At 42.6% G+C, this 25,625-nt stretch overlaps 1 protein-coding gene and 1 long non-coding RNA gene across 2 annotated transcripts in view; one reads left to right on the top strand and one right to left on the bottom strand.

Annotated features, from left to right (window-relative positions):
• Nucleotides 1-733: 733 nt before the first annotated feature.
• LOC107383641 (zinc finger protein Xfin) overlaps nucleotides 734-25,625 on the bottom strand; it is a 31,709-nt gene continuing 6,817 nt past the window's right edge. The window contains exons 2-14 of the mRNA XM_070541875.1: nucleotides 18,920-19,014; nucleotides 18,686-18,809; nucleotides 16,567-17,342; nucleotides 15,400-15,813; nucleotides 14,011-14,071; nucleotides 12,554-13,483; nucleotides 9,087-9,102; nucleotides 8,185-8,410; nucleotides 7,674-8,016; nucleotides 2,694-3,116; nucleotides 1,963-2,189; nucleotides 1,818-1,896; nucleotides 734-1,734 (exon numbers count right to left, since the gene is read on the bottom strand). Of these exons, the coding sequence (XP_070397976.1) occupies nucleotides 917-1,734; nucleotides 1,818-1,896; nucleotides 1,963-2,189; nucleotides 2,694-3,116; nucleotides 7,674-8,016; nucleotides 8,185-8,410; nucleotides 9,087-9,102; nucleotides 12,554-13,483; nucleotides 14,011-14,071; nucleotides 15,400-15,813; nucleotides 16,567-17,342; nucleotides 18,686-18,809; nucleotides 18,920-19,014 (4,532 nt within the window). The 3' untranslated portion in view covers nucleotides 734-916. The remainder of the gene's footprint in view (nucleotides 1,735-1,817; nucleotides 1,897-1,962; nucleotides 2,190-2,693; nucleotides 3,117-7,673; nucleotides 8,017-8,184; nucleotides 8,411-9,086; nucleotides 9,103-12,553; nucleotides 13,484-14,010; nucleotides 14,072-15,399; nucleotides 15,814-16,566; nucleotides 17,343-18,685; nucleotides 18,810-18,919; nucleotides 19,015-25,625) is intronic.
• LOC139061691 (uncharacterized) lies at nucleotides 19,748-20,322 on the top strand. The gene is made up of 3 exons (XR_011515461.1): nucleotides 19,748-19,792; nucleotides 19,903-19,963; nucleotides 20,224-20,322. It is a non-coding gene; the product is annotated as an uncharacterized lncRNA (long non-coding RNA).

The raw sequence follows: 25,625 nt of genomic DNA, 5'->3' as shown, positions 1-25,625 counted from the left end.
CTCAATTCAGTTAAGTTTAATTATATAGCATCAAATCAATTATTTAAACAGTTTATTGTAGTCTGTTTCTAAGGATTAACTTTGAATTAAAAAAAAGGAATAATTAGTTTTGGCCACTAGATGCCTCTGTTCTGGGATTTTATTAGAAATCTGCTTTTTGTCAGACGTTTTTATTTCTGACTGTTCACTATTAAATATTTTTAAACAAATGAAACCACATTTTAGTTTTTCTTGTTTGACACATTTTCAGTGATGTTTTGGTGTTGATATGTTTATTTAATATCGTCGAGTTTCTGATCCTCACATGAAAACTTGGAACATGATTTGTCTAATTTGTGTTTTTCCCCCAAATAAGTTTTTAAAATGATCAGATGAAACTGAAGTGCAGAAATGTTTCAGAATAAAAGTCATATTTGGTATAATTTTCTTGGAGAAACAGGAAAAGTTGCAGGTTCAACTCTAGAAGATGTAAAACAGCTGATTTATTATAAAATAACATGAAAAACAAGCCAGTTTCCTAAAGTGAAAAACAAGAAATCAGTTTTATTTCTGAACATTTGGTGCCAATAACACCAGAAGACATGGAGAAATGTCTCTAAACTAGTGGTGGCATTTTTAAATTTTACATTTCAGATCTGAAGTGGAGAGAAAAGCGTTTTAATTCTCATCAGAATAAAAGTCAGACCTCCAGAGGGAACCGCTGCTTCCTGAGCCTGCCTGGAGATATCAGCATGAAATGTTCATGCCTGATGGTGAGGGTTTAGGACTTTGATCAGGACTTTATTCTTTTTCCTTCCCAGCCGCGTGACCCTCCTGTTATTGGTTGAAGGTTTGGATCCGTTTCCCTCAGATCGTTTCCCCGCTGAATCATTCAGCCTCTTAAACTCCAGCAATGAGCCAAAGTTGTGTCGATGCGTTACGGTGAAACGGCGGCAAATCGTTTCTCCTCGGAGTGCGCCGTGATGTGTCTCCTCAGATGTCCTCCGGATGTAAACGTTTTTCCACAGAACGAACATCGGAACTGTTTGCAGTCCTTGTGGACACTCATGTGGACCTTCAGCGATCCCGACTGAGCGAAGCGTTTCCCACAGTGGACGCAGCCATAGCGTTTCTCTCCGGTGTGGACACTCTGGTGGCGTTTCAGGTTGCTGGAGTCGGAGAAGCGTTTGCCGCAGAGCGCACAGACGAACGGTTTCTCGCCCGTGTGGACCCTCATGTGGGTCTTCAGGTTCTTGAGACAGGCCAGAGTTTTTCCGCAGCAGTTACAGACGAACGTCTTCCCCACGACCTGGTTCTGCAGCCGCCAGACGTCCCTGTGGACAAAAGCCCTCTGAACTCCTGCAGAGTCTCTCTGTGGCGCCCTCTGCTGCTGGCTGTGAGAAGCTGCAGGCGGCTTGGCTGCAGACAGACTCGCCTCACTGCAGCTGAAACTGAAGCTACTACCCGAGTCGACCGAAACGTTCTCACTCGAAGTCTGACCCGATGAGCAGCCGGATTCAGAAGGATTCTGGGAAGAGTGGGAGGATTGGTGAAGCTCAAACATCAGGGAGTCGTAAGAGCTGGTTTCTGGTCTCTGGTTGGTGCTCAGAGCATGTTGGGTGGAGGTGGAGCTGACTTCCCCGCTCGTCCAAGATACACCACCATCGTCCTCATTGTCTGCTGCTTCCTGTTTGATAAGAGAGGACGAAGCTTCTCTTTCCGCTGACCGTCCACCAACAGCCGGACAGAAACTCCCTACAAACAGAAAAACATCCAACTGTCTCTAAACAGCTCCAGGCCTTTACAGTGTAATCTGTGTTTAATCAGCAGAACGTTACTGTCTGGTTCCATCTGAGACCAGGACTCGTCCTTGTCGTCCTCCACTTTGATCACAGAGCTGGTCTCACCTGCAGCTACCTGAAACCAGAGGAGATCATTAATAACCAACCACAGGAGGTCAACACTTTCTATTCTTCTCATCACCATCTGCTGTGTGGTTTCCTGTCCTGAGCCTGACAGTGGACTAGGGTCCCTCAGACGAGGACTGGGGTCCCTCAGACGAGGACTGGGGTCCCTCAGACGAGGACTAGGGTCCCTCAGACGAGGACTGGGGTCTCTCAGACGAGGACTGGGGTCTCTCAGACGAGGACTAGGGTCTCTCTCACAAGACATCTCCTGTTTGGATGACTGGGACAGTCCTGTTCCAGTGTCTTAAAAATCAAAAATAGATTAGTTTGTGTTCAGAACGATGGTTTCATTTATGTACCCTAAAAGGTGACTCAATCTCACTTCTTAATCTTGCTCATATAAAGTAAAAATCTTGTACAGATTTCTAAATCTTGAGCGTTAGGCTGGACGTACTTTTATTTAATCGTAACTAGACTTGAACTGCTAGATTCATTAAATATGTGGGGAAACCCTCTGAGTCACCATTGTGGCCTATTAGTCAAATGATAATTTGTTTATTTTTATTAATATGTGCCAGCTTTCATTTCCTGTGATAAATGCATAGTAACGTGCAGAGTACTCAGATTTCCTACAGATAGAAGGGTAAGCAAACACACCAAACATTTTGTTGTCTTTGTGAAAAAAAATCAAATGATTAAATGTAGAATTGATTTTGGCCACTTTGGTGTTATTTTAAATCGTTTTGTTTTGTTTTGTTATGGTAATTTTATGGTTGTTTGGGGGTAAATTTAACACAGAATGGTTACTTGTCGGTGCCGTGGTCCTCCTCGGTTCGTAGCCGCCGAGCAGATGAATGCGCGGGCGGCCGCTCGCCTGCAGCAGCGCGGCACCGCTGCCGTTAGCAGTGGCGGCTCTCAGGGCAGCCGTACGGGTGGCTCGCAGCTCCATGAGCCGCAGTTTCCTCCGCAGTACCTCGTTCTCTTTGCGGCTGCGGCTGATCTCCAGCTGCAGCACCGCGTAGCCGCTGTCCACAACCTCGCAGATCTCCGCCACCGCCGTGTTGGCCAGGACCTCCATGATGGAGGCTAGCTGAGTGTGAAAGGCCGCCGGCGACATGATGCTTTGATCCGGCGCGAGCAGAACGGTCCAGATTACCGAAGGAAACAAAACAAACACTCGTGCGACACTGTTTACCTGAACGTGGCCTCTCAGCAGAAGTGTACACGGTCACACAGGAACCATAATCCAGCTCTGTGAAGCTGACCCCCCGTCAGCTTCAAAAGTGGAGGCAAATAGACTGCTCGGTTAGTGCATCGTTTGTGCTGATTTGTGCAGGTGAAACTGACGTTTGTACTGCAACGGTTTCTGAGATATTACACGTTTTAATCAGGCCCCCACAATGCAGCTCTGAATGGAGTCAAACCCGGAAGTGAAATAAATTGCAGTTCCACCCTCATCCGCTGGGGGCTGGTGTCAGAAACGAGCAAATCCGCCCAACTTTTTTTTAAACCGGTTTTATTAACTTGTTGTCAATAAATTCAGAAAATACATTCAATATATCCATGGATCACATTTTACAGTTGTTTACAATTGCAATAACATACATGCAACATTAGGAAACTATTAAACAAAAAAAACAAGAAATAAACAAAAAACTGATGAAAACATATATAACTTAGAAACATAACACTTAGTAGAAACATAACACTTAGGGGTCTGCTGTGTCTAAGTTGAAATGATGAAATAAGTTGATGGTCTTTGTTAGTTTATTGTTCTTTTTTAATTTTTCAATGCTGTTCCAATATTTCATAAGGTCTGTAATTCTGAAATTATAGAAGGAGGGGATACTTTTCTGAAAAATAATTTTATGTAAATAATATTTTGCTAAAATAATGACTAAGTTAATTATGTATTTTTCATTGGATGATAAATGAGGGTTAGTAACAATAAGAAGTATTTCATATTTGCTTAAAGAAACATTTTTTTGTAACTTTCTGGAAATGTGTCTTTGTAAATGGAACAAAAGTTACATGAAAGCAATCAACAAAAACATGTCCATTAGTTTCTCCCTTACATCCACAGAAAGTACAGATGTCAGAGACATTTGGAAAAAAAATACAGATGTTTGCTTTTGACGGGTAATATCTATGAACAATTTTGAATAAAACTTCTTTTATCTTATTCACAATGAGGTAGCAGAAAGATCCTGTTCCAGAGTTTTGTATTCATCAAAGTCCATCGATGTTTACATATTGGGGTTGAGACAGGATCAATTACTTTTCTAATAACAGAATTATTACATTTCTTATCTGTGATTGGAATCCCAGAAATAGTTGGAGGTCTGACTGCTGCAGACAAGATATTGTTTGATTGTATGGTCTGTGCTAAAGAGAAAATACAAACAGGGATGGATTTAATTACCATGTTATACTCTTCTTGTGAAGTATTAATATTATATTTTTCTAAGAAGTCTTTGTGGGATAATGTTTCGCCAGTAGTATTTAGTAGATTATTCACAGTGTTTACATTATTTAATGACCAATTGTGTAGATAGAGTGTTTTATTTTTGTTTACGATATATGCATTGTTCCAAATAATACAATTGTGAGGTGAGAAGTTGTGTTTAAAGATAAGATTCCAACATAATAAAGCTTGTTTATGAAAATTACTTAATTTAACTGGGAGTTTTCCTACTGAGAAAGGACATATCAACAGAAAGTTAAGTCCACCAAAGGCATTAAATATTATCTGGGACAATATTCCACATGCTATTAGGGCTTTTAATGAATCTTTTAATCCAATTGATTTTTATAATTTGGTTAAATGAGGTAAAGGTCAGTACATTAAGGCCCCCTTCAGCCACTGGATTTGAGAGAACAGATCTTTTTACCTTGTCAGGCTTGTTTTTCCATATAAAATTATAAAGAATTTTATCAAGTTGGGAGCAAATGGATTTTGGAATATCCAAGATTGAAAAAACATAGGCTGCTCTAGACATTCCCTCTGCCTTGCTTAGCAGAACTCTTCCGTATATGGATAAATCTTTGGAGGCCCAACAATTAAACTTAGTTTTAATAGCCTGAGTCACTGGGAGCATGTTTAAGTCCGGAGTTTCTCTAATATTTTTTGATATCTTAATGCCTAAATAAGTTACTATGTTTTTAATAGGAATGTTACATATTTCAGATTGGCAGCTGTACTTTAGGGGTAGAATTTCACATATTTTGATATTTAGATTTAATCCTGATATTGTTGAAAATTCAGATATTGTAGATAAAGCTGTAGGTATTTGTCCAATATTTTGCAGAAACAAAGTAGTTTTGTCTGCTAGTTGCGAGATTTTGATTTCTTTGTCAAAAATTTGTTTCCCTTCAAAGGTGATTGCAGTATTAAATAGTTTAATATTTGGGCTACTAGCAAGAAGATATAAGGGGAGGCTGGGCAACCCTGGCGCACCCCTTTTTCTACATTAAATCTTTGAGATGTTCCACACATGAGTTTGACTGAGCTATTGTTGTTTCTATAAAGTGTTTTCACTGCTTTGATGAAGAAATTACCAAAGTTTAAGAAGGTTAAAGCATCAAATATAAATTCATTGTTAATTGTGTCAAATGCCTTTTGAAAGTCTAAAAAAAGAATAACTGGGTCCCTAGAGAGTAAATAATTATAATTAATCAAGTCCAAAACTAATCTAATATTGTTTGAAATATGATGTCCAGGTAAGAAGCCATTTTGGGCTTCATGGATAATGTCATTAATTCCATATTTTAGCCGTTTGACTATTACTGAAGCAAGAAATTTGTAATCGTTGTTTAATAATGTAATGCCACGCCAATTATCAATTAGAAGAGCATCTTTATTCGGTTTTGGGATTAATGTTATTAGACTTTGTTTCAAGGAGTGAGGTAATTCTTCATTATTTAGGGATTCATTATATACAGCCAAAAGGAATTTTGAGGTTTCTGCAGTAAACGTTTGGTAAAATTCACCTGTGAGGCCATCATTACCAGGTGATTTGTTGAGTTTAAGATTTTTAATTCCCCATTTTACTTCCTCAATAGATAATGGTTCGTCACACTCTTCTCTAAGAGTGGTGCTTGCTTTTTTGACATCTTCAAGCGAATTAAATATATTGGATGAATCGGAACATGTTTCCATTTTGTACACATTAGTATAATATTTGGACACAAATTTGGATATAGTATAATAGTCTGTTGTTATGGCATTTCCTATTTTTAATTTAGTTAGGGTACTTCTTTCAATGTCTCTTTTTTCAATGTTAAAAAAATATTTACTGTTTTTCTCTCCTTCTTCCAACCATTTCAGTCTTGATCTTATGAATGCGCCTTTAGCTTGTTCCTTATAAATGTCATCTAATTCAGATTGAAAGGAGTTTAGCTGTAATAATTTTTCATTATCAGTAAGATTCAGGGTGATGTTCGATATACATTTAATTAAAAATTCTATTCTAGCTTTTCTTTTTTTAGCTAAGTCTTTGCTGAGACTAATGGCATGTTTTCTAACTTCATATTTGAACAGTTCCCAATGTTTCCCAAACCCATTTGTAGAAACTGCTTGTTCCCAATATCGTTTTAAAAGTCTGTTTGTAGTTTCTATAAAGCTACTATTATTCAATAAAGAATTATTAAATTTCCAATAGTTAAATTGTTTTGTATTATGCTGTTGAGACAGACTACATTTAATAAAAATTGTTTTATGATCTGTCATAATAGTAGGACTTATTTTCACTTCAGTGACTTGTTCATGAAGGTTATCAGAGACCAGCCAAAAGTCAATTCGGGAACAGCGAGATAGATCTTTATTATTCCATGTGTATTGTTTCGCTGTTGGGTTATGATGTCGCCAAATGTCCATTAAGTTGAATCTTTTGCTAAATTTGATAAGATTGTTTTCCTCATCTCTACATTTAGAATATTTAGGGGGGTGTCTGTCCAGTTCCATGTTAAAATCTCCTCCCAAAATAATGTTGGCTGAAGGGTATTTACAGGTAAGAGAATGAATAACATTTTCAGTTTCATTTAATAAAAAACAGTTAACAGAGTCTGAGTTATACCCATAAATGTTCCCTAATAAGAAAATATGTGCATGAAGCTCTATTGCCAGAAATATGTAGTGACCTTTATCATCAATTCGTTTATCTAAAATCTTTCCATCAAATTTGTCCTTTAATATAATGACTCCAGCAGACCTATTAGATCCATGAGAAAACCAAATATCTTTCCCCCATTGGTTTTTCCAGAATGTTTCATCCTCTAAGCAAGAATGAGTCTCTTGAAGAAAAATAAAATCAGTTTTTGCCTCCTTGCAGAACAAGAAGAATGCTTTTCTTTTTACAATATTTCGCAGACCCCTGGTGTTTATCGATATTAAAGTAAGCTCCAGAAATAAAATTTAAGAGAAATTACCAGAATATTTTCCAAAAACGTCAAATATACGAAACGACTCCTGTATATGACCCTTTAACATAGTAAAATAAAACTTTTTGTGTAACAGATGAACTGCATTGGAAAACCATCCAGCATAGAATTAACTATTTGAACATGTGTAAGGAAACATTTAGGATATTCTAGTATGTAGCCAGAGTCTAAAACAATTTGAGTATTGAATAGAATATTGGTTTAACAAATCACTGTTGAGAACTTAACCCAGAAATCGCTTAACAGTCAGTGTAAAAGGATGTGAAATACAGACAACCAGGACCAATCCAAGCACAGTTTTTTTTAATGATTTAGTTCAGTTTTCAGGTACCTGGTGGATTTCCTTACCATTTATGTAACCTTTGACTCCCACAAAGTAAGCTTTGCTCCCATCCTTGCGCGCCCTTTCGATGAGGGGCCACAGCGCAGCTCTCTTCTCTTTTTCTTCTTTAGTCAAGTCTTCTCCAAACTGTAGTCTTTTCTCACGTAGGTAAGCGTTGTTTTTTGCAGCTCTCCAGACCTCATCCCTCACGGAGCGAAAGGCGAACAGGATGATGATACTGCGGTTTTTGCAGTCAGCTCGTTTCCCCAGCCTGTGTGCGATGTCGATTCCCTCCGCTGCTTTGGCTCCCATTTCTGGTGAAATCTTCTGACAGATGTCCGCCACTCTTTGTTTGATGACCTTGTTATCCTGTTCAGGTAAACCAAACCGTAGAGTCGCAGGCTCCATCTCCGCTTGTAGCGTTCAGCATCAGTCACCCGTTCCTTCAGTGATATTATCTCCATCTGGTGTTTTTCACACTGCTTCTTTAGGGCTGTATTTTCTGATTTTATATCATTTATCTCTTCATGTGCGAACTCGAGAGAAACTTTCAGTTCCTTGATATCTGCTGCGTTGCTGCTTCAGATGTGCCAGCTCGTCGGCTCTTTCGTTTACAGCTTTTAAAATTGTCATCTGTAGCTCATACATGGATGGTTCAGTTTGTCCGCTGTTAAGCTTCTTGGGAGCTGGGCTACTCAATGGAGAGTCATGGAGGTAGGTGGATTCCATCTCTTCCTCCTGTGAAGCCTCGTAATTATGGTCGCTAAGCAATGCACACGGAGTTTTCTTTTTAGTGGGAGTTGAGTCTTTTCTCTTGAATTCCGTTTTTTTTTAGTTGGTGACTCATTTTCTCCTTTGTTGGTTTAGCTTGGTGCATTCTGCTAGCTTACAACTCACCGAGTAGTTTTCCGTTGCAGTTCCTTATTTCTTTCGAAGTTTATCCAACTGCCACCATCTTAAAAATATGTCAGTTCTTTAGATAATGTGTGTCTGAGGCGTTTTTTCGTGGTTTTAAAAAGTTTATAACGGTTGGAGTCTAATTTCAAACAGGAGACGCTCTAGAATGTTACCCCCTCGCCGCCATCTTCCAGCCGCTCCTCCGCAAATCCGCCTCCCGGAGATCGGGGCGGGGCTAAATTTGGGTGGGATCAAAGGTTTAGAGGTGGGCGGAGACAACTATTTGACTCCTGCCTCTCTCTCAATGGAACCGTGAAACCGCTATGCTGTGTGTGTAGCCGGGACAGAGGGAAGTAGCTGCCAAAATGGAGGTAAGCTAGGATTTTTCTTTCTCTGTTTTAACAATATTGAGGACTAATGTTGGGGTGAACGTTTTATAAACTTGGAAATAAAAGGGATTTTTTCCCATAATGAGTTTTAGATAATACATGTAGCCTATTTTACATATGCGGGGCGACTTACTTTTGAGGAGAAATGCTTACAGGGTTCCCGTGGAGTCTTAAAGGAGACATAACATGAAAAACCCACTTTTTTATCCATTAACACAGTGTGTTTCACATTCTAAGTGTCTAAGTGAGCAAAAAGGCATATATTATTCACTGGAGTTTGCTATTTAGATATCTAATAATTAAGTTTTGGGCATATTTGTCCACCCGTTCAGTTTTTCAAATTATCTATTACATCAGTAATTTATTTCGTCAGGATAACTACCAAATATGGTCATGGCCCTCGGCTAAACACAGAGCCAATCCACCATTTTTTCTTCTCGCTAAGATTTTTTGTAGTCCTATTGGAAAAATGCAGAATGTCTGGTTATTTTAGCCACACACAGCTCAAAACTGTTCCTCGTTTTAAGGAAGGGTGGTGCGGCAGTATTTAAAACCCAGAAGCTGATGACACAACTGCTAAAAAAAAAAAAAAAAAAAAAACAGAAGAAAAAAGTAGTGTGTTTCTGTGTGTGTGTATGAGCGCGCGTTCGTTCGTGTCTCCCAGGCTAGTAAGTACTGAGGGCTTCATCTATCTGGGAGTCATTTCCATCTGAATGTGGCAACAACGGGACAAAGCAGCAGAGCGGGAAGCTTCATATCACTCTAAAATGTCGACAAACTTTACTTTAGATTTACGGGCTTTAGCAGCACTAAAGCGTCAGCATCCGACTTGCTATCGCTAGCACAGTATGCTAGTAAAGTTAGCACCCAGATTAATGTGGATTTGGCCGATTTTCGTGGAATAAAACGTGATTTCTGATCAACGCCTTTTTTACACCAGATGATAACCTTCCACTGACTGTAACAGCAGAGAGCCTGTGTGTTATTCTACGTGAATGTGATGTAGTCTTAGCATCCAGTAAATAAAGTCCCATATCAGCTAAAATGCAGCGTGACAAAGTCATTAAAGTGCGTCAACACAGTGGATTTAATAGAGTTTTAAAGAACAATCTCTGAGTGAAGTGAGGTTAGTTTTTGTCTCACTGCAGATATAAAAACTAACTCTGCATCAGTCAGACGCAGCAAAGCTCACCGTCTGTTTGAGCGTGAGCGTCGGAAAGCTGATAAAATCGGCTGTAAAATAATTAAAACAAAAGTAAAAATGCTCCTTTGCTTTTTAGAGTCCACATCCAGAAGGCTGGAGCCGTGTTTCACTGACAGCTTTATAAATAAAGCTTTGATTGATTGATTGTTTGATTGACAGGCTGTCAGACTAAAGCCCTGATGAGCTCAGCTGGGACAAACTGGTCTGATGTTTAGGTAAGTGAAGATCTGCTTCTCCAAGTCCTTGAGATGCTAGTAAAAAATAATTTAGCCAGCTTGCTAATGTTACTTTTCTTCTCCTCTAAGGAACACAGAACGTTCAGATGTTGGAGCTTCATGTCACCTACTGAGGAAGGAGACCCACCAGTAAAGAGACGGTCTGGACCAGACCAAAGTGAGTGATGGCACACCTCAGCCACCCTCATCATTAAGAACACCTCATCCCCTGAATCACTCTGTTTGATGACAGCAGAGTGATTTATTTGATGTTTTACTTGTTTAGTCTGTTTAGAAATTATTGAATTGCATTATTTTCTGTAAACAACCATCTGATCTGGACATGTACAGAATAACTTTCCCCAAATTCAGCAGCAGCTAGCCTATAAAAACAGCTGCAGCATGTTGTAAGTCTGTCTGCACTGCTCTCTAATGAGCTTCCTTTCATAAGCAATCATCTGTATAATTTTAGTGTCACTATTTTATTACATTTGTAGGAAAATATGAAGTCACTGCAGCAACACAAACGTGACTATGAAAGCTAAAGAACCAACATTCCTAAAGCTGCTTGTAGACAAAATATGTCATTAAAGTTATTGTCTATCATTGCAGAATATGGCGATGACATCATGGAACTGGTCTTTGGAAAAGTTTTCCCCGAACCATCTCCATTTCTAGATGAGGTAGAGAAGATCTGCATCTCACCAACCCTCTGGTCTCAGTATTCAGACAACGGAGGTCTCCCACTGTTATCCAGGACCAGTTTGAAGCCCACATACTGCCCCTCCCTCATCATCAGGAAACATCAATCCGTATCCTGAGGACAACAGAAGACGGCAGGAGGACAGGAACTCTGAGACCTAGATACCACCAGCACCGGGACACAAAGCACCTGTGTGCACAACGCCTGTTTAACTACTAAAGCCTGTTTATTATATTGTTCTACTTATTTGCTGTGAGGTTAATACTTAGACAATTTGTATTTTAATGTAAACAATTAAAAAAATCACTGATTGTGTGTTTTCTTTAGATGTAATGGTCCAAACTCAGCCTTGTAGACATTTATTGCATCCTTTAGGTAAATACACAGAACAGGCTCAGGTCCAGGATTACCCAGCATGCTCTTCTTCCATTCTGGCTGTTAGGGATTTTATCAATAACTCAATGCCTACTGATGTTTTCACCTAACGGTATTTATTTAGAATGCAGGTCAGACTTAACTATATTTGTTAGCAAAGCAGACTGATCTTGGGAATTTCTTTACATTATGTTCTAATGGGAAACAGGCTTCAACACAAACTGTTTTCCGCTTGGTCCTAGAGCTCAACCAGTGTCAATTTAATATAGCGTAATGTTGTTTTTGGATGGTAAAAAGTGCAGGGGTCAAAACATGACTTTGGAAAAAGTGGGGGGCATGCCCCCCCCCCCCCCCAATTACGTCCATGGCCCAAAGAACTGCAGCTCGACTGTATTTAGACCCCAACTGAAGGATTTAGATGTAAAAAGGAATAATTTAAAAGCATGTTATGTCTCCTTTAAGTGACCAAGCCCATTACTGATCAGTCCAAGTTTATTTAGACAGCATAATTTAAAATTCAAATCTAGTGATCAGGAAGAAATAAAACTAGATTTTTGGAAGAAATATAAAAAGCCAGGGAAGTTAATATAGAACATGCATGATCTTATTTTAAGTATTCCTAATTTGTAGCTAAAAAAAACAAAACAAATTTGGACAAAGAAATGAAACTGGAGAATAGTTTTTGAGAAAGAAAATATTGACTTGGTATTTCAGGACTATGGAAACTCATGTCCATCTCTCAATAAAGCCGTGAGGATGATGCACGGAGGAATTATTGGCTTCCAGGAGTTAATTTTTCACCGAGATCTGTAATCTCTCCACTGCTGACCAACATGCAGCCAGTGGAAGAGCTTCTCTTACGTATCAGGTTGAAATACAGATCTTTAAAACTTCTTTTACACACAGCTGCTCACGTCCTTTAATCAGTGGAGAGTCTGAATGAAAAGCTTTGATTTGGTGGCTACTTTCTAACGTTCTACATTCCACCCTAGAACCACAAAACAATGTAAAAGTCCCATTTTCTCCAACAAACAAGACAAACAAAAATGAAAATTTTAGAGAAAAGACAAATTTGCATGGTAACTTGCAGAAAGAAAAGAGGATTTTATCCAACGGGTCGTTTACAGAACATTCTGCAGCGACTCGCTGTCCTCGGAGTTCTGCGGTCCACACTTCTTCATGTGTAACTTGAGGCTGTATTTGACGATGAACCGTTTGGAGCAGAGCTGGCAGGCGAACGGCCGCTCGCCCGTGTGAACGTTGTGGTGTGACTTCAGGTGCGCCGACTGGGTGAACTTCTTCCCGCACTGATCGCAGGTGAACGGCCGCTCCCCCGTGTGAATTCTCATGTGGACCTCCAGGTTCTGGGCGGTGGCGTACGTCTTGCTGCAGATGGAGCACACGAAGCGCTTCCTCATTGAGCCAGGGCTCTGCTGGCCACCGGCCTGACTGGTCCCCGTAGAGCCCCCGTAGAGCCCGAACGTAAGCACCTCGCCGCCATCTTCGTACTCGAACGTGGAGCTCCTGCTGTTGGAGAGCTGACAGTCTGTGGACGTGGATCCAGAGACGCTAATCAGCTTCAGCCCAAACGTGTCACTGGCCATGTTTTCACTCTGGTGAAACTGAGCGAAACCTTTGGACTGCTTGCTCCAGGCCGATTCAGCGTTCAGATCCAGTTCTGATCTGGCTGATGAAGTCTGGGCCTCCATCCGAGCACCGCTGCTGTAAAACATCTGCCTGCTGGAGCTCGGGGAGACCAGCGAGCAGTCCTGAACCAGCTGGATGTCTGGGTCCACCTCTGTCGTGTAGGACGGTCCAGCTTCCATCTGGATGTTCTCCATCAGTGCCTCGCTGCGAGGGGAGTCCACGTGGTAGACCGACACCTTCGTCTTTGCCCCCGCAGTCTGCTGATAATCCGACGATGAAGATGACTTCTCAGCATCTTCACTACTCCCCCGACTGCACCTCCTCCTCCTCCTCCTCTGGCTGGTTGGAGTTGGTGGGATGCTTCCTGTGACTGCAGCTGCCCCCACATCAGAAGGCAGTCCAGAATCTGAACAAAAACACAAATATATGTGTGGTGGCGTGTAAATCCAGAACTTTACACAACATCCTGTAAATATTTGCTAAAGCTGGTGTTTATTCAGGCTCTGAAGGGAAGTTTAACTCAAAAGTAGGGATGCAACGATACCACTTTTTTCCAAACCGATACGATAGATACTTGGATCTGAGTAATCGCGATACCAATTACCGATACAGATACTTCTACCACACAAAAAAATGCAATGAATTGGAATACAGGTTTTATTTTCTTCTGTTTTCAATAGGAAAAGACTGTGAGGTAGATAAAAAGTAATATAAGTGATCACAAAACTAAAATATTAGGTGGACAGAAATGACAAGTTACAGTGAAGTCACTTTCAAGCAACTGCACTGGTATCATTTACTGGTATCTGTTAACTTTTACGATACCGATACTGGTATCAGTATCCGTATCGGTGCATCCCTACTCAAAAGCATCCAGAAAAGTTGGTTTTCTGACTTAAAACAAATAAATTAAAGTGTGTTGTTTATGCACACCTTCCTCCACAGCATCATCACAGTCCGAGTCTTCATCTTTAATCAGCACCACTTCTGAAACCTGGAGACACCACAAAAGACCAGAACCTTTTAAAATTAAACATCTGGACAACATTTTCATTTCAATCTTCTAAACAGAAACAAGCTGATGGTGGCTAACACCTCATGTCCTGTTTCTCATTAAAATTCAGATCTCCAGTTCCTCATCGCTGCATCTACTGGGGGTTTCAGGGCCACGACATCATCACGACTACATAAACATAAAAGATTCACCGTGACATCAAAAACATTATAGTCTGGATGGTCAGATTTAAAAAGAAGAGAAAAATAGCTTCTGATCTAGAGATCAATGTTGGATTTTAACCCAAATCCAGAACCAGATTAAAGAGCTGAGGCATGTCCAGAGGAGGCGTGAAGGTTTGTCTAACTATAATCAGTGAGTAGAATACAAACTGCATCTTGGTTGTTTTTGTGTGTGGCGAGGGAACTTTTACTGGAGATGTTGAAGGTGGTTTACCTGGTGTTCAGTAAGAAAATAAGACACTCATCATCTAAACTGCTCAGGGTCTCAACGAGCTCCTGTCTCACTCCAGTTGTCCAAGAGCTAGACACCTGGACAGGTCTCCAGTCCATCACAGGGACACACAGAGACAAGCCACCAGTCACTCACACCTAGGGACAATTAGTCTCCAATTACCTGACAGACAAGCTTTTGGTCTGTGGGAGGAAACCAGAGAAACACAGATGGATTTGAACCTGCAACCTTCTAGCTGTGATCCAATGGGTTCAGATGAAGACAACTGGACTTCTTTGGTTTCTTTGAGATGTTTCGCTTCTCATCTGAGGAGCCTTGTCAATTCTAACTGGGATATGGGAGAGTCAAGCTTATACGCTGTAGGTGTCTGTTATTTAATGGGCAGAAACTACTGTGAGTACCCCTCCTTTCCATCCCCTGATGAGTCGTTAGCCAGAGGGAGTCGCTGTGTTGATTAGATGCAGGAAGGTGTGGCCTAGACTGAAACTGCTTAGGAATGAGATCCAAAGCTGCATTATAGGTACGTGAAATCCTCAAGAAACCAAAGCAGTCCAGCTGCCTTCATTTGAACCCTTTGGATCACCATGACCTGGATGACTGAGAACCTTCACCAACCTTCTAGCTGTGAGGCATCAGGGCTACCCACTGCACCACCATGCAGCCCATACCACTCGTTATACGGTAAAGGAATATATCCTGTCAGCATCTGCATATCTTACACATGTAACACTGGTTGGGGGACTGTTGTTGACAGGGAAACACATCTCAACACCGCACCTACCGGTGCCAAACTACACCGTTATAACACCGATCGTCCCGGTAGGAGTGTAACGGAGCCCCGGTGGTGTGTTTACCTCCTCCCGCTCCACCCTCGCGTCTCCTCCGGATGCAGCAGCGGCTTCAGCCCGCTGTTGAGCTTGTGTTTCCGGCTGCTGGACGGCCTCCGTTAGCCCGGTGTCCTCCGCGGTCTGCCCCCCGCTGCTGCTGCGGACCACGATGGACTCGATCAGATGCATTTTCTTCTTCAGGTCCTCGTTCTCCTTGTGGCTTCGGCTGATCTCCAGCTGCAGCACCGCGTAGCCTTCGTCCACCAGCTCGCAGATCTCCGCCACCGCCGCCTTGGTCAGCGCGCCCATGATCAGACACAGCTGCTCGTAGAGAGCTTTGCTGTTTAACACCGACATTCCGCCGCTCCACGGGAACCGGAACCGAACCGCTCGAGACCGAGAGAACCTCTGATGTCTTCGACTGATCCAGAGAAATTGGGACTACAAAGGAGTGTTTAGAAGTAAAACTACAAAGAAAACAATGTTTTTCCTTTCCCTTTACGTCACTTACGACGTAATATCCGCTATTCAAAATAAAAGTTTGCAGCGTTTCATGGTTTAATCTTGAACCCAAAGGCACCTGGACTAAGTTTATTATTACATTCATAGAAAGTTTATTGATCTGACATAATAAACTATTTGGATAAAATAAGAACGTTTAAATTTTTAAATACTAAAAATGCATCTTATTGAAAGTGAAATCTTATTTTTAAGCTGGATAAGTAACAGCCATGGAATAAATTTCTGAAAAAATTTAGAAAAATCTATGAATCTAGGTAAAAAGGTTTTAATAATAAATGAGGTTAGAAATTCAAAAAGATCATTTTATTTCCAGAAATGCAGAGACCAGTGATCATTAGCATGCCTTTTATAGGAGCTGGCTCATGACAGTAAATTAATGAATAATAGTAAAAAAACTCTACAGGTGCTCTTTTTTTCTGAAAGAGAAAAAAAAAAACAACAACTTTGAACTGGACCAAAAACTGTTTTGCTTCAGCATCAAGTAACCTTAAAATAAATAAATAAATACACATTAACATCAGGCGGGTTTATGACGTTTCTGCTAAAATGTCTTTAAATGCTTTAAATAAAAGTTCAGATGGTCCTTGGAGGTTCTGGTCCATCCCTTTTGCAGCTCAGTGTGTCTTCACATTAGCACAGGTCTCAGCACAGTGTTCAGCTGTGTCCGTGTTAAACTGGTTCTGTGATCTGGTCACCCATGTGATGTTTCTGCTGATGGATCCTCAGGTTCTGCTTGGCAGCAAATCTCTTCCCACACCGCTCACAGGGAAACGGTCGCTCCCCCGTGTGGACGCTCTGATGCGTCTTCAGGTGACCAGACTGTGTGAAGCGTTTCCCACACTGAGTGCAGCTGTACGGCCTCTCACCAGTGTGAACTCGTACGTGCGTCTCCAAACTTCGAGCTGATGTGAAACATTTGTTGCAGTAGCTGCAGGTGAAACGCCGGTCTCTGCAGAACCTGTTCAGGTCCAGGGGATCCAGTCTGGATCCGCCGAGGGCAAGGAGCACTGGTTGCTGGTCTGGCTTCAGATATGTTCGATGATGGATCGACATCATGCTGGGCAGACCCTGGCTGGTCCATGAGGAGCCCAGATCCAGCTCTGAATCATAGGGCAGTGAGCCAATCAGAGACGAGCACTGTTTTGAATCTGCAGTTCCAGGTAGAGAGGCCGGACTTCCTCTAGACCCGAGTTGGATCTGCTTCCTCATCTGGGCTGCAGACGGGATGTCTGTGTCCGACTCTGAAGCCAAATCCAACATCACGTCTGAAGGGCTGCCCTCAGCGGCCCCTGAAGGGCCCGGGGACGCTGGCGCGCTGTGGGACCCGAGTCGCACCGACAGCCCGTTACTGCTACGAGGCCAGGACCGCATCTCTGTAGCGGAGGAGCTCCTCATCCCAGACGGCCCCTCTTCAGTCTCATCTGTTTCAGACGGCAGCGCCTCCGATCCTGAACATAAGGGATCAAAACCAGAAGATTTCAACACAAAGATGTGGGATCACCGGAACGTTCCTGTCAGGAAGGCTGCTTCTGATTCATCACAATAAAAACATCTGAGTTTATTTGTTTTACCATCGTTTGGTTAATTGGTCTTCAGCTATTTTCTCTTATTACAACACATCAAGTTTGAATTAGCAGTTTGATCTTGATTTAAAATAAAACATGATAACTCATGACAATACCATACAAGACTTATCGGAGTTAGTGAAATCTAAAAGGACAAATGTCCGTTTTAATGTTGTGTCCAGCACCTTGGGCATCCGACCAGGTTGTGGAAGGTGCTCTTTAAATCAAAGTGAAGTCTTCATGTGATACAATAACTGATAAATCCGACCAGACAGGGAAAAAAAACCACAGCTACCAGGTGACACGATTCTCCAGCCTTTAGATTCATGGTTATTCAGATGATGGGATTTATTACCATTACAGGATTGTTGAGCTAACCTGTGGAAAACAATTCATAGAAAAAAATCTGTATTAATGTAGAAACATTTGGAAACAGCTGACTTTTATAATAAAGGGTTTTATACATTTAGAGTGATGAGCTTAGGTGTTTATATAGATGTTGCCTGTTTGGTTTATGAACTTCCCCATCAGCTGTTCTTGTTTACTGTAAATCCTTTAGTTGTGATGGAAACATTAAACTTTTCATTTGGAAGGTAAACCAGGTGGGGATAAAACCTGATTCCCTCAGCTGTTCTCACAGATGAAACACATCTGGAGCTGCTGATTGTTTTTTTTTTTTTAAACCTTATCCTCCTGTTTAAAGAGCAAGTCTCCCCCTACCAGAGTATTACTCCACTCCCACTTCCTGTTTGAAAAATGCAACAAATGCTGTTGCCTAGCAGACTGAGAGGGCAGAGCCGCTAACAAATACACACACACACAGGCTGTCACAATGACATTGTGACATCATATGGTACCAGCTAACATTCTAGAGTACCTCTAAGCCAATAGCGATGGCAGATTTAAATTCAACTGCAGTGCAGAGTTTTTACCCGACAACGGCACAACACTGACAGTTTTAGGCAGAAAATTTAAATTTGAACTAAAATGCACTAAAGTGCAAAACTATTGACAGCACGTGTCTGCAGCACGTGTCTGCAGCACGATTAGACACACAGTTATTTAGTTTATCAGAAAAAAAAGGTTGATTTGGGGGTGACTTGCTCTTTAAAATGTTCAAACTAAAAGCTGCTTCAACCGAACCCCCCCCCCCCCCCCCCCCCCCCCCCCCCGTAGACGAATCCTAATCATGATGAAAACAATCAGTGCTTTCTGGTTCCTCTCACCGTCCTCGTTCAGAAACATCTCATCCATGTTGATCTTCTCTTTCACGTCCTGCTCGTCTACTTTGATCACGACAATATCCTGATGGACTCTGGTTGGCTCTTCTACAGCTGCTGACGAGGAATCCTGATACGACAACAATGGAGGGGAAACCAAACAACAGCTGTGTCATTTAGAGCCTCGATGAGCGCACTGAATCATTAGAAACAAACACAAAGCACTTCACAGGGTCTCACCTCTGATGTGTTCACCAACACAGAAACCTGTTCACATCCTCTCAGGCTGGATGTTTTCAGCTGCTTGGAGCAAAGTTCAGCCTGAAAGGCTCGCTCTAGGTGGTGAACAAAAACACAACCACAGTTAGAATAAACCGGGCTGTCTGGTGGGGGTTAATTATCGTGGATGGATGTGCTAACCTCAGCTATTACCAGTCGTACACAGATAATAAAAGTTGTTAACGTATGATCCAAACTCTCCATGAAGCTGGGCTGTGATGCTCTATTTAAGAAAACCGATCAAATGGAATAAAAGCTGCCCACAGCTGTATTATTAACAGTTTTTTATTTAAGGGGTTGTAGAAGGAAAAGTAACAGATTGACAGTATTATTTTTTAAATGCGTAAATTAGCATGTTTTTGTTCTGTAGACTGGACCGGGTAGTGGTAGGAGGCGGAGCAGCACAAATGATGCAGAGGAGTCTCCATCTAAGATGGAGTAGTTTCCCATTTTTATTTACACCAGTGCTCACATGCTTGAAGAGCTCTGACCAGCAACAACCGTACAGATGTTCAGTGGCGCCTTTTATACTGTGGAACTCATCAGTACTCTGGACTGAACCATGTGATAGGGCATCTTTAATAATTACACTCCCTTCTAAAAACTCAAATCCTAAATAATTACACTCCCTTCTACATAAACAAATCCTAAAAACCCATACAAAGCCATCACAACAATACAAATATCTATAACATTTTAACACCATAAACATCCAAAATGCAATTCCCAAACACCCCTTCCCACTCTGCCTCATGGCTCCTCCCAGAACCTTTAAAATGGTGCCCATGTTTTAGGGGAAACCCTTAACAGGACACCCTGGAGAAGAAAAGACAGGTAAGTTTGGTTCATTTACCTATTTAAAATACAGTCCACACACAGAACACATTACTGTCAAAGAGTTATTCCCATGGTAAAACTGACTGAATATTCTCTGTCCTGTTTAGGTGGAACCAAACATTCCTCCCCCCAGCTGGAACCAATCAACCAGACAAACATTTGAACAAGGTGACAAAGAATTTTTTTTTAAATAAGACTTGTATCAATCATTGCTGTTAGGATTTAAGTTAACACCATGGTGTGAAATGTAAAAATAGCCACTAGTAACAGAGTTTCCTCTGTAACAGTTCATACAGCCTTTTTCTCTCTGTGTTTTGTCACTGATAGAGGAAAAATTGGTTTTGCTGACATTACTGCTTAAAATCATAGCTGCCTTATAAGTAAAACACCTGTTGCTTCATTAAAATGCAAGTGTTATCCTTTGCCAGCTTTCCCGTCTCAACAGGGAGGACAACGACCTTCCACAGACCACACTGGTCTGTTATCAGTTATACTCCCATGGGAAATAGAATGTTGACTGAATGCACCTGGTTTTGTATGAGGGAGTTGTGGCATTGTACTCCCTACGTTAAACAGCTTTCCACCTGAATCTCTACGGAGCAGTTTAGGGATGTGATGTGTTGTGTGTGCTTGCTAATAAATACCCTCAGAGAACGAATGTTCGCTGAGAGATCCTGTGAACCATGCTTGGGTGTGTTTTCATTTCATCTCTCCACTTTGCAAAGTAAAATTGAACAATAATATTGCTCTAATCCTCTGTGCATTTGACATCTGTTTAAGGTGACCTGATTTTATTAAAAAATAACCCAACAATCACTTTGTTCCTTTTGCTGCTGTGACGCCAAATTTCCCCATTGAGGGAAAATAAAGAGATTTTCTATTATGTTCTATTGTGGTGTGAAGAGGGCGGAGTTAACCTTCGAGGGCCAGTTGTGAGGTATTATTGCACTGATGAGGACACGGGAAGAGATAGAGAGACTGGGGAGGGGAAGGCTCGTGTTTGGGATAACAGTCCGACTGCCTGAGCGGACGCAGAGCCCTGGTGACGGGGGGTGGGTGTCAATCGCAGCTGTTTAGGGCTGCCGGAGGAGAAGACAGCCAGCGAGAGGAGAGGCGTTCCAGTGAGAGGAGGGGAGGCCAGCCACCTCCTGTAGGTAGCCAGGGCCGGTGTCGGTACAGGATCTGCTCGGGTGCAAGATCGGCTCGGGGTCCTTTGACTGCCGATGACGTCAAACTAGTTGATTGGCTGAACATGAACCTTATGGAAATTATGTAATCACATTACGTTATCACGTGACGTTGGTCCAGACAAATTTTTCTGTTGGAAAGATGGACAACTTTTACAAAGAAATCCATCATTATCTCTTTGAAAATACACTTTCAGCATAGAGCTGCATGTATATTAGGGCTGAACGATTAATTGCATGTGCAATTAACTCATTAACTGCCAATGACGACTAAAGTCGTCATTTGCATTTTTTTACTGTTTGAGCATCGGAACGAGACCCCGCGCTGAGAGAACAAACATCTCAGCCCTGAAGCCGATCTTCATCCGCATACGTCACAGATCACATGATCAGGAAGCAATACATCCATGTGTTTGGAGATCGTTTTGGGCCGTTCCTGTAAAAAAAGTGAGGCGCGAACCGGAAAAGCGTCTGCCGATCACAACTCGACAACGGATTATGAAAGAATGGATAACGCTCGAAACACACTGCTTCATCCTGATGTAAGAGGTGAGTCTCCTCTTTGTTTTGGTTGTTTTGGCATCGACATCATGCTAGCGCGCAACGTTCTGTGACTCTTTAAAAAACAGTAAAAACGGTGATAAACGCTGGCAGCGAAGGCCGTTAGTGATCAGGAAAAGGCTGGCAGTGAGTGAGTAAAACTGCGATGTGACAAAAGGAGATTTTCTAATCGCAAAGACTGCAATTTGTCAGCAAGTGGTTAGCGCAATGCTAATATACATGGGAAAACCCATAGGAATGCTAATGCTAATTTCACCGATTACATTCTTACAAATTATGAATTAGAAACGTGCCAAATGATTACATTCAGAGTCCAATAGAAAGTAAAACCACCATCAATCAAATAAGTACAGAGAGGTATTTTAGTAAAGCCAGAAAACTTAACTCCAGAGTTTTGGCTAGCAGCTATGAGCGTAACTGAACTACGCATGGACAAGACGTCAAAAACTCTAAACACAAAATACTTCAATAAACGGGACACACTTCTTTCCTGCAAATACAATTTCACAGGTGTTGCTAAGACCTATGATCCTTCAAGGGATGTGCTCAAAGAGGAGTTCAACATTATGAATACAATATAGTGTTTTATTTTATAAATACCATTATAAACACAAACTTACGTCGTAAGAAACATTATTTTAATAAAGAAACAGCAAAATTCTTTCCAACAGTATGAAAGACAGAAGACGGGAGTTGCCGGATTCTGAGGGCGTGGTGATTGGACGCCGGCTGGTCCTTGTTACGGGTAATGAGGCCGGAGAAAACAAAAGGGTGGCAGATCTACCAAGGTGGTGTGTGTGGTTGACCTGTCATTGTGGTACCGGATTCTGGGGGGTGGGGTCGTTTGCAGTCATTTAGGGCTGCTGGCGACGAAGATAGTTGAGCAGGTGGGCAGTGTTCCAGCGATAGGAGGGAACGCTTGACGCCTTCTTTAGGTAGTGAGGGCTGGGAGTAGTTGGGTGCCGAGACCACGCCGACATCTGCCACCACAGACTCTGGCAGCCGGACCCAAGTTGTGGATGTATCCACATCCTCATAAGCTGAGCCCCAGGGCGTTGGACGGTGTCTGAAGCTCAGACCCCGGGGAGGGGGTCACATCAACTGGGGACAGCTAAGTACCGCTGCTTGCTTTTATTTATGCTGGACAGCTGGCTTTTAGTGTGAAGGAACTTGGCCATAGTGTTTTATTGTTGGTTGTGTTAATAAAGGATATTTTAGATCAGGTGTTGCCTACTGGTGCCGTTTTGTGTTCTGACTGGAGGGCAAGATATTCTGCCCGTTTTCCCACTGAAACTTATATTACACTGGTGTCAGAAGTTGGATCCAGCAATCCAAAATGTCAGAACCTGAAAATAACACACCTCCCTCGTTGAGCTCAGCTGTAAATCAGCCCGTGAGCGCAGGGGCTCGGCCGATGTTTATGCCTGAGAGTTTTTCCGGTGTTGGCCGTGAATGGGCAGACTGGGCTGAACAATTTGAAATGGCAGCCAATGTAAATAATTGGGATGAGCCCCTTAGATTGAAGTTTATGTGTCTTCTTTTGTCTGGTAAGGCTCGAGAGGTTTATAATGGCTTGTCGGGAAGTGTTAAAGCTAATTATGCCTTGTTAAAAAAGCAAATGGGGAGGTGCTTGGATCTGTGTGACAGCGCTGATTGGAATAGAGCTGTTTTTTCCGCTCGACGCAGATGGCATAATGACAGTGTTCGTGAATTTGGGATGGCATTACGACGGTCTGCTGTTAAAGCTGATCCCAACACACAAGACCTGTTGGCGAAGGATCAGTTTATAGCTCATGTGGGAAATGGGGACCTGAGAGTGAGTTTACGGAGTGCCAAGCCTGCATCACTTGAAGCAGCCATCAACCTTGCAGGAGAGCTTGAGCTCATTAAGGGTTTGGAGACCAGCTCATTGTTGGATGCAAGAGTGAGAGGAATAACTGAGAAAAATGCTGATGACGAGCGTATTGATTCACTAATGGGGGTGGTTGAGTGCCTGAGGCAGGAGGTGAAATCCCTCCAGAATGTGGTGCACACACTGTCTGTACCTGCTGCACCTGGTCCCCACGATGACGCTCAGAACACAAACTTACAGCCTAGTCGAGAATATTCCCGAAAAGAAGGGAATAAGAGAGGCTAGGAGGTTGCTGGGAGTGTGGTTGTTACCGGCATATATGTCGGGACTGTCCTTATGTTCAGGGAAACTAGAGGGGGCGTGTACAGTGGGTCAAATGCCCGACCCCTCTCCGTTGTTGAGACCCCTATAAGAAGAGGAAATTCTGGGTACCTGAAGGCCAGGATAGGTGAAGACTTTGCCTCGGTAGACGAGTATGTTAAGAGACTGAAGGGAACATTGACTACGATGGCAGATGCGGTGAATCGCCATCAGTGCAGAGCCTTGGCGCAACAAAAGAGGGCATATGATTTTAGGGCCTCCCACCAGTTCTACGCGGAAGGTGAATTGGTGTGGGTCCGAAATAAACTAAGGAGGCGGGGGGGGGTCCCAGGCTTCAGAGACTAGATAGATGACCGTTTAGGGTCCTCGAGCAGGTGATAGATGTGCTGTACAGACTGGTACCCGTTGAGGGGGGTCCTGAGAGTGTGATTCACTTAACCGACTTAAGCCGTGTACTTCTCTTCCAATAATTGCAGCACCGATGGCTGTGGAGTCCCGAGAGAGAGCAAGGCAGAGGCTGCGTCAACAGGATGCCACCTGGGAAGACACCAGCAGGGTTCATCGACAGTCTGCAGAGACGAGCGGTTCTGGTGACGCAAGTGACCCGATCCCATCACGTGGAGAGGCTGCTCGAGGGGGAACTGCTGCAGGAGGATCGAGAGGATGTATCCCTGGGAAGGTCGTGGGACATGGAACTGTGGAACAAAGTGTGGTTCGTCAGAGGAGGCCCCCCGCTTGGTTCAAGGATTATCATGTGGAAGTTTAGGACTCGAGGGCGAGTCCTTCAGGGCAAGAAGGGGGAGAGTGTGAAAGACAGAAGACGGGAGTTGCCGGATTCTGAGGGCATGGTGATTGGACGCTGGCTGGTCCTTGTTACGGGTAATGAGGCCGGAGAGAACAAAAGGGTGGCAGATCTACCAAGGTGGTGTGTGTGGTCGACCTGTCATTGTGGCACCAGATTCTGGGGGGTGGGGTTGTTCGCAGTCGTTTAGGGCTGCCGGCGACGAAGAGAGTTGAGCAGGTGGGCAGTGTTCCAGCGATAGGAGGGAACGCTTGACGCCTTCTTTAGGTAGTGAGGGCTGGGAGTAGTTGGGTGCCGAGACCACGCCGACATCTGCCGCCACAGACTCTGGCAGCCGGACCTAAGTTGTGGATGTACCCACCGTCCTCGCAAGCTGAGGCCCAGGGCGTTGGACAGTGTCGGAAGCTCAGACCCCGGGGAGGGGGTCGCATCAAATGGGACAGCTAAGTACCACTGCTTTTATTTATGCTGGACAGCTGGCTTTTAGTGTGAAGGAACTTGGCCGTAGTGTTTTATTGTTGGTTGTGTTAATAAAGGATATTTTTGATAAGATGTTGCCTACTGGTGCTGTTTTGGGTTTTGACTGGTGTCAGAAAGGGTTATAGTTATGACAGTTTTACAAGATCCATTTGTAAAGTTACCCCACTCTTATTTTGGTGGTCCAGTTTGTGACATCACTTCCTCTAGATAGTCACTTCCTGTAAAGCCGTTTCTACCATTTTGTCCAAGCTGTTGGTGATGGCAGACAGCCTCGTGTGCGTTCATGACTGATATGTAAGTTTGGCCAACCGTAGCACCTCTATGGATACATAAATAACCTATAAGTTCATTCAGTTTCCTTTATGTCTGTCTGGACATATTGTTTGGATTATTTAGAGGGAGTTCCTACAGTTTAATTGGTATCAGTTGCTATTCTCGCTTGTAGTCCTCATTTCACTTCTCTTAATTTGTGTTATGTGTGCTAAATACTGGTTTATTTGAGTTTTATTCCATTTACTCCATGTGTATCCATCCATGACGTCAGTTCAGTTGAGGTGTGGTATAATGCCAGGCTAATCGGCAGCATGGTTTAGTAGTGTGGTACTTGAAACAGCAGTACCTTGGTTT

The sequence above is a fragment of the Nothobranchius furzeri genome, chromosome 11 (assembly GCF_043380555.1).
Source record: "Nothobranchius furzeri strain GRZ-AD chromosome 11, NfurGRZ-RIMD1, whole genome shotgun sequence".
Taxonomy (NCBI): domain Eukaryota; kingdom Metazoa; phylum Chordata; class Actinopteri; order Cyprinodontiformes; family Nothobranchiidae; genus Nothobranchius; species Nothobranchius furzeri.
Note: the sequence above shows the minus strand (reverse complement) of the source record. Positions and strands in the feature narration are given on the sequence as shown.